This window comes from Pan troglodytes, chromosome 9 (assembly GCF_028858775.2).
Source record: "Pan troglodytes isolate AG18354 chromosome 9, NHGRI_mPanTro3-v2.0_pri, whole genome shotgun sequence".
Classification (NCBI taxonomy): Eukaryota; Metazoa; Chordata; class Mammalia; order Primates; family Hominidae; genus Pan; species Pan troglodytes.
The window spans coordinates 47,903,443-47,921,053 of record NC_072407.2 but is presented as its reverse complement, the minus strand read 5'-3'; the positions used below and the strand labels follow the sequence as shown (position 1 = coordinate 47,921,053).

General features: G+C 40.9%; 1 protein-coding gene and 1 pseudogene across 7 annotated transcripts in view; both read right to left on the bottom strand.

The window, feature by feature from the left end:
* ALKBH3 (alkB homolog 3, alpha-ketoglutarate dependent dioxygenase) overlaps window positions 1-17,611 on the bottom strand; it is a 39,405-nt gene that overhangs the window by 13,614 nt on the left and 8,180 nt on the right. For all 7 annotated transcript variants that reach the window (XM_009460263.4, XM_001159019.5, XM_054662229.2 and 4 more), the window contains exons 6-8: window positions 16,736-16,839; window positions 14,434-14,522; window positions 4,849-5,058 (exon numbers count right to left, since the gene is read on the bottom strand). In XM_009460263.4, coding sequence (XP_009458538.1) covers window positions 4,849-5,058; window positions 14,434-14,522; window positions 16,736-16,839 — 403 coding nt within the window. The remainder of the gene's footprint in view (window positions 1-4,848; window positions 5,059-14,433; window positions 14,523-16,735; window positions 16,840-17,611) is intronic.
* LOC134807250 (SEC14-like protein 1) lies at window positions 6,915-9,251 on the bottom strand (annotated as a pseudogene).

The following is a 17,611-nucleotide window of genomic DNA, read 5'->3' as shown; positions in this document are numbered from 1 at the left end:
CCACCATGCCCAGCCTCAAGTATTTCTTATAATCTCTTAGAGTAGGTGCTATAATCACCAGATGGATTAATAGGAAGGATAGATGACTGGAATAGCAGCAGCGGGGCTGCTGGCTAAGGTGTGGGTTGTTTCCACTCTATGAAATCCTGCATAGTACTAGCTTATCTAACTTCTAAATTTACACTATTTAGTATCATATTATTTTGGATTCCAATATCTTCTTTTCTAAAGTCTTACAAAAAATATCAGTATTTATGACTTGACTGACCTTTTTATACTCCACTCTTCCCAGCAGTGTACAAAAAACCCACAACCAATTAGCAAAGGAAACACTAGGACCTCCAATTCATTGGGTGCTCTCATAGTCTCTACCGCTAGACTTGGTTTTACAATCATCTCTCCTGGCAATACAAACAGGATTCACATTCTTCACAAGGGCTAAAGAGAGGAGTGGTTAGAGGGCTCAACTTGCTGTAGCTCAATCACCCTGAGGTGAATAGGAGCCCCTAACATTTGCAGAATTCAGCTGATGAAGGATACAGTTTATCCAGAGGTAATTTGCTAGAAAAACAAGGCTTTTGGCATCTAAACCTCCAGTGCATCACAAACTTCCTGCTATTATCTAATAACACCCCCGAGCCATCACTGTTTCCATGGTAACCGACAGAGAAATAGCAGCCTGCCAAATGGCTTTTGTAGTTCCTTTTCCAGCTTGTTTTTTTCAGTATAGAATTAAAACTAGCTGGGAAAAGAACCAGACTAATCTTTGCAAACAGGAACACAATGTAGTTTGAAAAGTACAACTGGGTTTGGGACAAGAAGTATAGAAAACCTTTAATAACGCCAGCCTGATAGAATAAAAAAGGTCTACTGAAGTATATTTGATAAGCTTTATGACAGTCTTAAGACAATATAGCCTGACACCAGCCAGAATATAGATAAGGTGCCCTTCACTTAGTCTTTGATTTGAACTAAACAAAAAAGGAATCGGAATGAATGTAAAAGCAAGCTTAAACAAGTCTACTATGCCCCTGAGGAATGACAGTAATATCATTAAAGGAAAGGGTAATTTACTCTAAAATCAAAATGAATGAGCAGCACTTGGCAGACTTGGACTACAGGACAGTGAAAAAAAAAACAAAAAACCGGCACCTTGGAGGAGTGAAATGTTTAATCCGAGAGATGATGTCTACAAGAAGCTGACTGAGCTGATGCATGAATCAGAGGGCACTGGTGCTTACGAAACAAAGATCTCCTTACCGTCTCAGCACAGGGAGAAACTGTTAGGAATACAGTGTGTGGAACTGGGGCAGCTTTCAGTAGATCAGCAGTTAATGGAGATCTGCTCAAGGTGCCAGACTACAAAATAAACAGCTGCTGCAAGGGTGGAGGAATTTGAATTTTTAAAAAATCAAGACTATTTCTCTTTGAAAGTGGCCCAAAACAAACGCTTTTCTGTCTCAAAACTGCACATTTGAACAAAGTGCAGGAAATGTCACGACTCTTCCATGTCCGCCTGAGATGCGAAACTGTGACTCAAGTCAAATAGGCATTAACTTCTCCTCCGATGGGTCAAAGCTAATAGGAGTTTGAAAGATTCCCTCCCACAACCTCTAATAAACCCTGAACGTCTCGGTGACAGACATGAAAATTACAATCTGTAGTAGCACACCGAGATAGGTCTCTAAGAGTTACAGGAAGTCAGACTCCTACAAATCCCACACAGAAGACTAACCTAATTTGTACTTTTTAAATTATGCTTTACCTTGGGCTGTATGAATCATGAGTCATGTTCTCATCACCTGAGTTTATAAAGAAAAGTAGACAAAAATTTGCAATAATCGCTTCCTTTCAATCCTTTGGAAAAAAGGATTATTTATAAGATAAAGATGATGCACTCTAAGGTATATTTCCAAGGCCATCAACTCAAAGAAAGGGTTCTGCACTTCGAGTTTAGCTACCTTTGTAGAGCCCCAGGTTTTTGGAAATCCGTTAGAGAGACCTGAAGGAATCTTCAAAAGTTTAAACTTGTATCCTGTTTACACAAAAATGGACTTACAGGTTCTGGGGAAAAAAGGTCACTTTTTACTCATGTGTGATTATAATTTCAAACATATTAATATTCAATTTCCCAATCTTAAACAAAAGCCAGAATTGAGATGATATACAAAAATTGCATGAAATTCAATCATAGTTAAGACTAGGCCAGAAGCCAAAACTTACTACAGTCAACAACCTGAAGTACCAACATGTTTATATTTCTTCCCAAATCCCTTTCCTCAGGCAACTTTGTTAAAATCTCAGGCAAATTTTCTTACTTATTGGATCCGCATTTTAATCAAATCAGCTACCATCGTCATAGCGCAGATTCCCTTGCCACTGGCAGACAATTATGTGGACTTTACCACTTCTGAGTATTTCATGGCCTGTATTATCATTCATGTTCATCAAAATAGGCTCCAAGAAGGCTGAGGAGAAGAGAAAGCTACAGCATGGGGCACGGCAGGATAAGGCGCTGTTCCAAATGCTTGCCCACAGGAACAATGTATGTAGTAGTTATGCTCTCCATCTACATGTTACCCTATAACATAACTGATGTGTACTACCAAGAAATAGCTCTTGATCACCATATGTCATATCTTTATATGAGAAAATGAAGAAATTCAGCTCTCTGGAGGGGAGAAGAAACGGGGTATTTCTGGGCACCAGAATATTGTGAATGCATAATATTTGGAAATTGCTTGGACAGTAAAATGATTTATCCAAAAAGCATACTTAGGGAATTCTTAAGCTTCAAATCTATAAATAGGCCCAAATTTTTAAAAAGGGGCATGGTGGTGGTGAATATATGTGTGTAAAGAAACAGTAACTGAATACTTAAATACTGAGCAACAAAGAAAGTAAGTGTGAAGAACTAAAAACCATTATTATACCAAAGGCTATATATACTACAGCTTATTTGCCAATCAGGAGGCCAGAAGGATAACTCTAGGAGGAAGGCGCAGCGCTAGCATATGCTAGATGAGCTCCAGGAAGAGAAAGACGATTTCATCTTACTCATTCACTGCTACGGCCCCCGGTCTCAGGACCACTCCTGGCAACAAGCTGAGGTTCCATACATCTGGCTTGAGAAGAGGGTTTGAACTTAAATAATGAGACTGATACAGTGTCTCTCTACTATTTATGTAACAGGAGTCTTACTAAGGGCAGGATGAATTTTTCACACATATGAACTTGGTATTTAACTGAGTGAAAGCTGTGTACAGAAGTATAATCATACCTAAAACAAATATAGCAAAAGCTGGTTTGTCTGATTCTCAAGTGGTACTCCTTGGTATATGAGAAGGCTGCTTGCCAATGTAACTGAAGGCTTAGGGAGCAAGTTCACTTAAAAAAACACCGGCAACTACCAATCCCCTAACAATGATCAAACTTTTTATGTAAACATAACCAAAGAAAACCTAATCAATGGAAATTATACCAACAAAAGGTGCTTAATGGCATATATGCAAAATTACACAATATGCTTTAAAAATACCATGCATGGAAACCCAAATACACACCAGGAAAACACTCAGTCTGTTAACTGTATTCTTATGGAAGTATATCTGACGAAGAACTGACACAAGAACTAATAATGATGTGGTCTGGCTTAGGTCTATTCAAAAATCAGCCTGGGCCAGGTGCAGTGGCTCACGCCTGTAATCCCAGCACTTTGGGAGGCCGAGGTGGGCGAATCACCTGAGGTCAGGAGTTTGAGAACAGCCTGGCCAACATGGCAAAACCCCATCTCTACTAAAAATACAAAAATTAGCCAGGGGTCCTGGCACGTGCCTGTACTCCCAGCTACTCGGGAGGCTAATGCAAGTGAATCGCTTGAACTGGGGAGGCAGAGGTTGCAGTGAGCCGAGATCGTGCCACTTGCACTCCAGCCTGGGCGACAGAGTGAGACTCCATCTCTAAAAAACAAGCAAGCAAAAAAACAGCCTGTTGGTTGGCCTTCCACACTGACTGGGTCTGGTTTAATATTATAAGCTGAATGATCAGGAATGCTGGTTAGGAAGAGACACAAATACTGAAAATAAAATAATTGGCTCTTTTCTTGGCATTACTATCTTTCTTAGTCATAAGGGGCTACAGTTTTGATTTTTTAAAAAATTAATAACCCTAGTATTCCTCAAATGTCACATAATCGAGGTAAGCACTGGGGTGGAAACTGAAGTTATTATATCGTTATTAACTTTTTGGTCACTGTTTTTCTACCTGAATGTGGACAGATCACCACCTCTGATAATCTGGCTTGAGTTTCCTCTCTCTGAAAGAGTTAGATTCACCTGTATTTCAGGAGAAGGCTAAGAAGGAACAAACATACGTGAATGCTCCCTTTCAGAAAAGTGGCCATATTACCATGAAGAACACTTAAAATAAAGGTTTCTTCAGGGACGCCCTCCTTAGCCTCCTTCCTCTTCCTTAGCCTCCCACTAGCTTGAGTCATTCTTCTAAGGCTTTCCTTCACAGCATTGATCACAATTGCAATTATTTGAGTAACTGGCAATATTTATCTACCCCAACTAGACTGTATCTCCAGGAGGACAGGGAGTTTATCATCAATGAAATGAGCCGCCAGCACCTAGCATAAGGCAGCCAATTCTTGTTGGACATGTAAATGAATGAAGGAGCACTTTGGAAGTCAAAAGTTAACCATGGGGAAGTAGTCACTTGAAAATGTTTCATCAACAAAATGTGTATTCCCATGCTCGAAATCTGAAAGTAGAAGCTTTTAGGAGTTCTACTTTTTCCACAGACTAATAAGAGGCAGGAAGAGCATAAGAAAAAGAGAATACTCACTGGTGGTGGCTTCTTTCTCATCTCAAATGTGCGTGTGGCACCAAAACTTAGTGAAGCAATAATGGGGCACCTCCCTAGTGAGGGTTCATCATCACTGTGCCAGTCTACGCTGTCCTTCTCATTGCGGTAAAGATTGCAGAGTAAGGAGTTGAAGGTGTGGCCAGTGTTCTCTTCAATGCGGTTCTTTAGTGTGCGCAGCACAGGATGCCACTGCGATCCGCAGACCAAGAAAAGGGCAAGACAGTCGCATTACACACAAAATGACAGCCGCATGGAAAAACAGAAAAGAAAGGGCAAAATCAGCCAAGTTATAACCAGGGCATGTAATAAGCAAACCACTTGGAATGCAATAAACAGAAGGCAAGAAAAGTAGTTTAATTCCCTCCCATCATTTCTATTTTGAAGCAAGTTGATCTCTGCAATTTTATAAAAGTACTAAATTTAGTACAGCAATATCATGAGGACCAGAATCTATCTAACCATCTCATCCTTTCCATGTTAAATACATGGCCTTTGCCACGTATTTTCATCAGTATCTTCAGGGCAGTGACCTTGGTAAGTCATTAAGGTGGTAAGTGGAGCAGCAAAGCCGATATGTCACTAGGTAGTCAGCAGACCCAGACTGAAGCCTGAAGAGTGAAACAACTTTCCTGCTGGGTGGCCCTCTGTTCGTTCTATTCCTATTTTATCCTGATGGGGAGAAGTGCTTTTTAAAAATGATCTTTAATATTTCCAGAGTGGCTAACTTCCAAAAAACATAACCTAAAGAGTAAAAACATTCTTTTCTAAAGAATGAGAATCATGATATGCTCTTGACAAGTGTATGAGCCATCAACTACAGAAGACTTAAACAGGTTCCGTGGCCCTGCCTCCTGGGCACTGGGTTCACTGATGTAATTCATATTTGGAACTGTCTTGCCATGTATATTACAGGAAGCTATGACCCCTGACCTTAGATTGTACTTGGGAGCTACAAACAACATAGCTTATATTGGTTCTTGCTAGAATTCTTTTCTCCCAGAAATCTGGAGTACTTTACAAAGCTTCCTTTAGAACAGTGGTTCTCAAATTTTACATGAGAAATTATTGAGGAGCCCAAAGAACTTCTGTTTATATGGGTTACAGCAGTCAGTTTTTATCATATTTAAAATTAAAACTGAAAAAATTTTCAACTACTGGTTAATTCATTTAAAATGCAAGGACAGGCCGGGCAACATGGCTCACACCTGTAATCCCAGTACTTTGGGAGGCCGAGGCGGGTGGATCACGAGGTCAGGAGTTCAAGACCAGCCTGGCCAATATGGTGAAACCCTGTCTCTACTAAAAATACAAAAATCAGCTGGGCATGGTGGCATGTGCCTGTAGTCCTAGCTACTCGGGAGGCTGAGGCAGAAGAATCACTTGAACCCGGGAGGCGGAGGCTGCAGTGAGCTGAGACTGTGCCACTGCACTCCAGCCTGGGTAACAGAGCGAGACTCCGTCACAAAAAAAAAAAAAAAAAAAAAAAAAAAAAAATTTAAATTAAAATTAAAAAAATGCAATGACAAATCCATTACATGTTAACATCAACATTTTAATGAAAAATAACTATAATTTCCAACACAAATAATTGAATAATTGATGAGAAGGGTGACACTGTTTTGCAAATCTTTTTAATATCTAACTTAATAGAAGAGAGCTGATTCTCATATTTGTTTCTGCATTCAATCTGTTAAAATAGGTTGTTTTTATTGAAGTATATGAAGGAAATTGGCTTCACATAGGTATGTAGTTTACAGCCTTTTCAAATAACTGTAGATATTCTTCTTTGATATTATACCAAAACTCAACAAGTACTGGTTTCCTTTTTTTTTTTTTCCTGAGACCACGTCAATCTTTTAATTGGTATAGAAACTACTTTTATTTCAAGAGAGCCCTTGTGCTCTGGTTTGATTTTGTGCACAACATATACAAAATCTATGGCTATTGAGTTAAGGTAGGATCAGAGTTAAAACTACCTGCCAAGATAGTTTTGGGATGAAATGACTATGTTTACCATCTGGAGAGCTATTTGCTCTCTAGAGGTGAGAGGAGTCTGTACAATGTCGCTGCTCGGCAGGAGGGTGGAGCTGGCTGTCCGAGGAGGGGCGGCCATCTCCTCTGCACACTAGGTGCAGGTGGTGTGGCACTAGCTGGAAATCATGGAGCTGGAGTGGGACTGGCTGGAGAAGGTGGTGGTGCACTCAACTGGGAGAAGCCACTGTGGCTGGACTCCAGGCTCGTCATGGAACCTCTGAAATCCTCAGAGCCTATCACCTTGGCGTAGTACATCACTTTACAGTTGTGCGAAGAGATCTGCAGGGACACGAGCACATCATCCACCTGGGGCAGGCTGCTGATGGTGCACACGGGCATGCTGTGGAATTTCCACTGCAGGATGTAGAGGCCCGGCCACGTGGTCACATGCGAGCCCTGCACGCCTTCTCCTTCTTTGCAGATCAGAGGCAATTCCACCATGCTGTAGTCACGGCCCCACTGCCAGACTTTGTCTATGAGCTGCACATTGTTCCCACCTGGAGAGGTGGGGCCCCTAGGGAGTCCTTTTTGGGTGGCTGTGGCGACCTCTTGGAGTGATAGATGTTAAAGACAATGTCCCCTTTGTACACGTCGAAATTCCAAGTGATGACTGAAGAGGCATCCACAATCTGAATGAGAATCTTGTGTGGGGCTCCTTTGAAGATGCTTGCAGAGTGGTAGATGGTCTCAGTCCAGAGCTTGAGGTCTTCATTCTCCAGCTCCTCCATGGTCCAGTACAGAGATTTGGGGACCAGTCCACCCTCTGGCACTTTGCACATGCACTCTCCACTCAGGAAATCTGAAATAATGTATCAATGTAATCCAGCAGGCCTCCAGGACCCTGGTAGTCATTTCCTGCATAAATGAGGAATTTCCTTCTGGTGTTGTCATCAATAAATGGACTAACCAGCGTCCAGAGCACAGGAAATACCCTGGGTGACCGCAGGATGAGAAGTCGGCCCAGTCTCTTAGGGTAACTGGCCTTCACCACCTCGATGATCCACCGCAGCACTTTGACATCAGGTCTCCATAAGTGGCGCATGTTCACCCCTTCCAAGTCCGCCAGGCAGGTCCATGAGCTGATAGGCCAAACAAAGACTTTTGTATTCTCTTCACATCGCCTTAGCTCTTCTTCATTTATGGAGAGAACGTATCTCAGCAGGGCTTCCTCCCCGAGTGCTCTCGCCAAGCCGTTGGTGTCCATCTGCCCCAGCCTGAGCACACAGAGGGGCCACCCATCTTTGTCGTGATGATGCCAGCCTCCCGTGTAGTAATTCTGAAGGACCTGTGGAACGGCCCAGGTAGCAAGAATGTAGTCTACCTGGTGCTGCTTCCTCCACGCCAAAGATTGACAAATGATCTCTCTGGCTTTGTCAATATTAAAATCCCATGCACATAGGAACTGAAGAATATGCTCATCTTTTGGAATTTCACCCTTGTGGGTCTCCTGGAGCCACCCGTGAAGTCTAATGAGACAGCTCTCCTGCAGCGGAGTCAAATCGCCCAGGTATCTCTTGATGTAGTCAGCATCTAGTTTGTTATCAGGGGTGCCCACCACGGGCTCAGGTGCGCTGGGGTGACAGCGCACCTCCTTGAGGACAGCATCTGGGATGACAACAGCCATGGACGCTGCTTGTTTCTTGCAGGATGACGAAGATGTCTCTGAAGAGGGCGTGATGGAAGGTGGAGTCCAATGGGGCACAAAGGTTATGCCTCCTTCTAAATGGCGAAGGTAGTTTTCAATAATTTTCTTTCCTTTTTTTAATATTGCTGGTATATTGTTTCACTGCAATTTTTTCCATGGTACTTTCAAAACCAAAGAAAGATTTAATATCTAAACTTGCAGACTGTTCAAAACGGGTCCAATCTTCATTTTCAGGGTGAACGGTATAGCAACTGGAAAATGTTTCATTATGACCCTCAATGTGCAAAGTACATTCCCGAGAATTCAGTGAGTTCTTCTGGACAAAATAAACGTAATCAACTCCTGCAATCTTCTTCAGCAGTCTTGGTGCATCTACATCCAGCTTGCAGCGCCTTTCAATGACATGAACAGCCCCATCTTCACTCTTGAATTCATTCACAGTGTCACTGCCCATGAATGTCGGAATCAAAGGACACGTAGGGAACCTCCTTTCATAGGCAGCCATAATTAATTTGAAGGGGTATTTGTATACCCTCACTGGTGACTGGTATTTTTGCACCATGATTGTAATACAACAGCAATCCTTTCACACCTGTCTTGCCAAGGATAATCATTAAGTATGGTATTTTAAGCTGAATATGGTGAGAGGATATTAAAACATACAAAACTGAATATTCTCAAGGAGCCCAAAGTCTAGTTCTTGTCAGAATGGCTGGGCCTGGGATGTGGGGTGGCGACGGGCGCTCATACCAGCAGCTCTGCGGAGCAGTCGCGGTTCCACTAACAGGTGCTGACTTCTTAAAGGTTAGTTGCAATATGGAATCTGAAACCATGTCAAACTTTTCATATTATTTTATATATAAAGCCACTGTCAGCCAGGGCAATAAACTGAGACCCCTCTCTATAAAAAATAAGCCAGGCACAGTGGCACGTTTGTTGTCCCAGCTACTTAGGAGGCTGAGGCAGGAGGATCGCTTGAGCCCAGGAGTTCAAGGCTGCAGTGATCTAGGATTGAGCCACTGTGCTCGCTCTAGCCTGGGCAACAGAGCAAGACCCTGTGTCTCTGAAAAAAAAATGCTTTAAATAAAAAATAATAATAAAGCCATTGGTCCAGCCTACACTTTGAATAAATCTTTAGCCTTGTATGGTTTTGTAACATCAACCACTGGTCATCTGGAAAATATTAGTTCACTAAGTTACACAGATCTTCTAAATGCTGACACATTTCATTATAAAATAACAAAAAAATTCTCATCCAACAATATTACCACTGATCTCAGCAGAAAAGCCTAAAGAATGGGAAGAAGTCAGGCTCAAAGTGACTGTGATGGTTAATACTGAATGTCAACTTGATTGGATTGAAGGATACAAAGTATTGATCCCGGGTGTGTCTGTGAGGGTGTTGCAAAAAGAGATGAACATTTGAGTCAGTGGGCTGGGGAAGGCAGACCCACCCTGAATCTGGTGAGCACCATCGAATCAGCTGCCAGTGAATATAAAGCAGGAAAATGTGAAAAGGAGACTTGTCTAGCCTCCCAGCCTACGTCGTTCTCCCGTGCTGGGTGCTTCCTGCCCTCAAACATAGGACTCCAAGTTCTTCAGTTTTGGGACTCAGACTGGCTCTCCTTGCTCCTCGGCTTGCAGACAGCCTGTTGTGGGATCTTGTGATTGTGTAATTAATACTTAATAAACTCCCCTTTATATATATACGTGTGTGTGTGTGTGTGTATCTATCCTATTAGTTCTGTCCCTCTAGAGAACCCTAATAGTGGCAGATACCAGTTTTCTAAAATTCTAATTTTTGCTTGAAAACCTTTTATCATTAGTAAAAAAAATCTTGTCCATTGTTTTCCTTGAAGTGACATTCACGTCACTCATTTATGAGGAAATGTCTGCCAAATACTCAAGTTTGAATAACCACAGTCGGTCTGCCAGTTGTATTTTAAGCAAAAACAATCCACAACAAAAGTAGCTAGTTCAGCTTACAGCTCAAACAATCACACTTCAGTTTGTAGCTGGAGTACTTTAGGTACACTTTTAATTTCATTAAGAAGACTATTGGGAAGACACATACTCCAAGACCAAGATTTAATAAAATGAATAATGTTTACTACTTCATCAATAGACGTTCTTAAATGAAACTGGCATTTTTTAAAGTTTATACTGGAAGCGCATGATGATGACGAACACAATGACTACTAGCAGAGTTTGGTGACAATGGCTTGATTCATGCTAAGGTGCTGGCAGTTTTATCCACCATTACCATCAGTGCAAACCCAACACAGTGAAAATACCATACAGACTTAGTATTATTATGAAAATAGTTTTACTTGTAGATTCCCAAAAAAGGTTTCATGAACCCTCTCCAGGGATCTACAGATTATACTCTAAGAACTGTTACTTTAGGGAACTCCTTGAATGTCTATTGCATTAGTCTGTTCTCATGCTGCTAATAAAGATATACCCAAGACTGGGTAATTTACCAACAAAAAGAGGTTCAATGGACTGACAGTTCCACATAGCTGCGGAGGCCTCACAATCAAGGCAGAAGACAAAGGAGGAGCAAAGTCACATCTTACATGGCAGCAGGCAAGAGCGCATGTGCAGGGAACTCCCATTTATAAAACCATCAGATCTCATGAGACTTATTCACTACCATGAGAACAGTAAGGGGGAAAATGCCCCCATGATTCAATTATCTCCACCTGGCCCTGCCCTTGATACACGGGGATTATTACAATTCAAGGTGAGACTTGCGTGGGGACACAGCCAAACCATATCATGTTATATGTTTCGCAGTGAAGAAACAGACATTCAGCAAAGGAAGGAATATTATTGTTACTATTATTAAGTATATCCCATGGTTGTCAGGTAAAACTGCCAGGGAAGCTTACATAATCACTCAGCTTTACTCTGATGTGAAAACCATGGTTAAAGACGGAATTCCTTGTTGTGGATATTACATTATAATATTATATTCTAAGCAGAGGATTTTAAAAAATAAACAGCAAAAACAACAAATAGTTGGCTAATGGGACACCTGGGGAGACTCAAGAAGCCTCCAGAAGTTGGAAGTTTCTTTACCTCTTGTTCTCCTTTTTTATTGTGGTAGAAAAACACATAACATGAGATCCACACTCATAAAACAAAAATATTAAATTAACCTTTGTTCAAGAGAATAAATTCCAAAGTGAAATTCCAATAATAATGTCAGCAGGCTGTATTTCCTATTTACTTTACAGCTTTAAATTTATCTTCATAGCAATAAAGATCAGATGCTAGAATTACACGCTTAACAAGAAAAACAAGAATGTAAAGGAGGAAGATAGGCTCTTTTCTCCAATGTTACTGAGAATCTAATTAGCACTTCCCTGACTTGCTCAGGGACTGAATACTGAGATAGCATAAAGTTTGTGTTATGTTTCTAAGTAGGTATTTTTTTCCTGGGTTATTTTTGGTACTGAAACAGTGAGAAAAGGAAGAAAAAGGGGGATAATGAACTAGAGGATTAATTTAGACTCTCCAACCAATACTCTATATTCAGATGCCTCAGAACTGAATGTCTGAATTAAAATTCAGCATTATCTCACTGTTCAGTGAAGACATTTTATCCTTAAAAGACATTTTAGGAAAAGAATACAAAAAATATGAATCACAGAAGTGAAAGGACCTATTCAGTGGATTTCAAACAGTGTTGTATAGAGTTCTAGGTACCTCAGAGGTACCTCTGGGTCTACAGGAGAAGAAAGGAGAGGTCAAGTTGGTGGGACTCCCAGCCAGTCAAGGCTCTGATATGTTTTATACACTGGGCTCATGTGAGATTTAGTTTGAACAAAAACTAAAACAAGTTTAAAAACCCATGACTGAAATTGCTCATTTTGTACGGGATATTAAGCTTCAGGTAATGACAATTTTTAAACTAAACAAGTACTCCCAACATATATATAAATACATTAGTGAATCCACCTTTAAAAAATTCTGAGAGGTCGGGGTGTGGCCGATAATCACAACTATTAAAGGAAGCTGAGGCAGGAGGAGCACTTGAGCCCAGGTGTTCAACACCAGTCTGGGCAACGTAACAAGACCCTATATCTAAATTTAAAATGAACATAAATAAAAATCTGAGAAAGGATAGCTCTTTTTTGTTCAAGACAGTATATAAATGAACTAAATATATCACCAATAAAGACAAAGTTATGAGCCAGCCAAATCTGAATTAAAGAATTCTAATTTGACCACATTATGTTGTCCAGGCTGGTTATGAACTCCTGGCCTCAAGCAATCCTTCCACCTTGACCTCCCAAAGTGTTGGGATTATAGACATGAGCCACCACACCTGGACTATTTTATTGTTACAGAAAAAAAGATTCTCTAGGTATATTTGTCTAAAATAACAAGATTGGAACCAAAACATGGGGTAGAATTATCAAGAATTTTAATATTCTTCCTGTTTATGTGCAGTTTCTAAATTTTCAATAAGCACATACTACCAACATTTAAAAAAAAGGATTGTCATAAATTATTTTGAAGAGTTGTCAAAATGTTCCCAAAGTGTCGGACAACAAGAGGCTACTTTACTCAGCAGATCCTGTGTTTATTCCCATCGGTTCTTAACCAGGGGCAATTTTGCCCCCCAGCAGATGTTTAACAATGTCTTGAGTTGGTTTTGGTTGTCACAGCTGGGTGAGGGGTGCCACTGACATCTAACAGGTGGAGGTCATGCATACTGGTAAACATCCTACAATGCAAGGGATAGACCCACAAGAAAGAATTATCCAGCCCAAAATGGCAATACTACTGAGGTTAAGAAATCTTGTTTTAAAAGATTAACTAGAATGAATGAGAAAGAACTTCCCCACAGCCCATTTAATCCTCAAATTCTCTGCTATGACTACTGACAAGAAGATAAATTAATTCTGACAGAAACAAGGAAAGCAGGCTATGTTGGACTGGCCTAATTCTATTATCTCCATGTTTCAAAATCAACCTCAGATATAAAGGGTCTCGGCACTTCCCTGGCTCACATTCTAAATGCAGCCCTTGAAACCAAAGCATGCAGCTATCTCCTTACGTGAAAAGGCCATGTTCCCTCAGTCAATGTTTTCTCCCTGAACATTTTAGTAAAGTGGTAGCTTGCAATTACAAATTTCTAGAAGCTCTGAAATGTGTCACATTTCTGTGTATCCCAATGCCATAAGCAAAACTCCATTTTCTTCAAAGTCTCTTTCAATAAAACATAACATTATTTGCCAAAGGCAAGATTCCAGGAACTAAACAGGGAGCTATTTCTTGGACCTTAACTCTATCCCCTGGATGAGCTTAATTTATATACTAGAATATCTTCGTCTACTTTCATGGAAATTTTTTAAAAGTAAAAGCAGCAGCAGAAACAAGCCAAAGCAAAATCAGACGGAAGTCTGAGAACTGCAGCCATAGAATAAATACAAAGTTAACAAGAAAAACATCAGATTTTTTTTCACAAATAGCAAAAGAGCCTGAGAAACAGAAAAAGACATATTGACCTCACTCGTCAGTCATAAGGACTCAGCCCCACAGCAAATGCATACCAGGGTGTACACAGAAGGAATACAGGTAGAAAAGCTTGGGAAAGAGGGATATTAGGAGAAGAAATAGTTCATTTTCCTGAAATGCTAGACTCTGGTTCAGTTTACTCTAGTTCTAGTTTTTTCTCACCCTCTAGCTCATCTATGGATCAAAAGCACATGAAGGATGACAAGCACAAAGACTCAATGTTTCAACCCAGAGAGGTTTTTTGAACTAGGAACCAGCATGAATCTCTGCAAGGTAATTTGTTGTTATTTTACAGCACTCAACACATAGCATATAGTCTATAAAACCATACCAATGACAATATGTTGACATACGTGAGGATTTGGTTCCATAGTGATTCTTGAATAAGTGTAAGGAAGTTCTCCATACCATGCTGTAAGTCTTGGTTGCTGATAAGTTATATCTAAGAAAGAAAATACAGGCCTTTGAAATGGTTTAATGCTATTTAAGGTGTTACTACTGAGTGCCAACTTTGTGCCTTGCAATGTGCTATGAGAAATACAAAAGAAAAGTAAGAATGGGCTGTGACCCAAAGTTCCACCTTCACAGAAGATATGGGACTTTGCAAGTAGAATGGACAAGAGAAACCACTATGTTGGCAGACACCGCATGGGCAAAGGCTCTGAGATGAGAATGTGGGTGACTTACTTGTATTAGTGATGACATAAACAAGAGAGGGCAAAGAGTCACACTGGGGAACAGTGGGGCTCAGACTAGGGACGGTCTCAAAAAGCAGAATATGGAGACTGAACCCCTGTCTGCAGAAATTTGTGGCACCAACATCCATGTGAGAAACAAGACAAACTGCTCATTCATGTGTGCAATGTTGTGTAAACCTTTTTGATTCAAGGGAGGAAAAAGTGCCCTGACCAACTGTGGCATGCAGCTGATTTTCATCAGAAGGCTTTGATGTTCCAATTTAGAGAAGCAGTTATCCATAGATCTACTCTTTTTCCCATAACTGGTATCAGCCACAACAATAAGAACAATAATAATAATAATAATAATAGCAGCAGCTAATACTCACTGAAGGCTTACTATGTACCAGGCAATCTCATGCGCTATCTCATTTTATTAACACAACCACCTTATAAGAAAGACATTGTTATTAATTTAATTTTACTGATAAGAAAACCAGGGATCAGAGAGTTACTTAACTGTAATTTGCTTAAAATTAACAACTACTTTGAATGAAAGAGCCAACAATCAAAGCCATGTCTGTCACCAAAAGCCCTGCTGCAGAAACTGTGGGAGTTGAGAGAAGGCTGTCCTGAAGGCTGAGAGAAAGCTGACTCCTATTCTGATGCATGAGTAACAAAAATGAAGCCAGTACAGTTGGTCTTTCATATCTGTGGGTTCCACATCCACCATGGATCAAAAATACTCAAACCATGGATCAAAAATACTCAAAAAATATATAAAAATTACAAATAACAATACCACAATAAAAAACAGTATAACAACTATTTACATAGCACTTACATCGTATTAGGTATTATAAGTGATCTAGAGATGATTTAAAGGATACTAGAGGATGTGCATAGGTTATATGCACATACTATGATAGTTATTTTATTTTTTTTTTGAGACGGAGTCTCACTCTATTACCAGGCTGGAGTGCAGTGGCGCGATCTCGGCTCACTGCAACCTCTGCCTCCCGGATTCAAGCAATTCTCCTGCCTCAGCCTCCCGAGTAGCTGGGACTACAGGTGCACACCACCATGCCTGGCTAATTTTTGTATTGTTAGTAGAGATGGGGTTTCACCATGTTAGCCAGGATGGTCTCGATCTCCTGACCTCATGATCCACCTGCCTCGGCCTCCCAAAGTGCTGGGATTACAGGCGTAAGCCACCACGCCCGGCCACTATGATAGTTTTTATAAAAGGATTTAAGCATATATGAATTTCAGTATCCACAGGGAACAATCCCCTGTGGATACTGAGGGACAACTATATATACTTTGCCTCTTTACAGAAAATTTAAATTCACTCAATGTGCCAGAAAAAAATTCGATGCTAGAGTACAGACGCCCCCAAGTGACCGCCTGTGGTATAACAGGCACTGTTGGCTTGTGGATGCCCGCAGAGATTCAGGTTCCAACTCAGGTAACAAACTGCCGTGTCACTTTTACAAGCTCAGGAGAGTACAGATGCTGAAGCTAGAGGAGACTGGACTCTTCTGGCAAAAGTTAAAGAAGAATACAAAGTCAGCAAGGAGTGTGAAAGAATGTATGCAAAATAGGACAAGAAAAAAAGAAAGCTCTGTAAGTTTCTATGAAGAAAGGAAAAAGTTGGCACCAGTTGAAGCAATAGTCAGTGAACAAACACAAAAGGAGATAAGTATGTCAGCCATAGTTCAGCCAACCAAATTTCCTTTGGTTCCTTGAACTCTCACCTCTATCCTCCTGCCATGTTCTCTCTGATCTCTGGGCCTTCCACCTGCTGTTTCTCCTGCCTGGAATACTCTTCCCTGTCCTTTTTGGCTAATTCTACTTTCTTAGGATCTCAGGTTTTGAATTTCTGTTTAAGCTTTGGTGAGCAGAGGTGATGGTACTAGGAAACATTCCAGAGAGGGAGAACACGCAGCACCAACTGTGACCTCTGGGATCTACTTACCCTCTCTGATGCCGGTCCTCTGTTTCCAGGGAACATCTTGACAAAGCTGTTCCAATATCCAGTCAGCTTCTTTCACGTCAACAAAGCCAGGATACAAACAGACCCTGGGTGCAGAATGAACATTGTTAACCAAAAAACATGGAAAAGATAAGTTAGACTCTAAATGTTAGTGGAAACAGTTAATCTGGATGCAGCCTCTAATGGGTACATGAAATCATCTTACCACAGCTCCCACAGCAAGCAAAGCCTAACATCACCCAGGTCATGAAGCTCCAGATGTAAAATAAACTCCTTTCATGTTGGGACAAATAAAAGAGGCAATGAAGGATAAAGGGATGATAGGTGAGGGCTTTTATAGATCATAATTCAAACAGTATTTCAGTACTGCTTAGCTGTGAAACCCTGGGCAAGTTACTGAACCTCTCTGAACTTTGGTTTTCTCATCTGTAACCTGAGATGACATCAACCTCATAGGTTCACTGTGAAGAGTAAATAGAATAATAAGTCCGGGCACAGTGGCTCAAGCCTGTAATCCCAGCACTTTGGGAGGCTCAAGCGGGTGGATCACCTGAGGTCAGGAGTTCGAGACCAGCCTGACCAACATGGTGAAACCCCGTCTACCAAAAATACAAAATTAGCTGGGCGTGGTGGCGCACACCTGTAGTTCCAACTACTTGGGAGGCTAAGGCAGGAGAATCGCTTGAACCCGGGGGCGGAGGCTGCAGTGAGCTGAGATCACACCATTGCACTCTAGCCTGGGCTACAACAGCAAAACTCCATCTCGAAAAAAGAAAAAAAAAAGAATAACTAATAAAAAGCCTGGCCCTGTTTTATTTAAACAATTAGTAGTCTTCTGAGACTATGCTAATTCTAGGA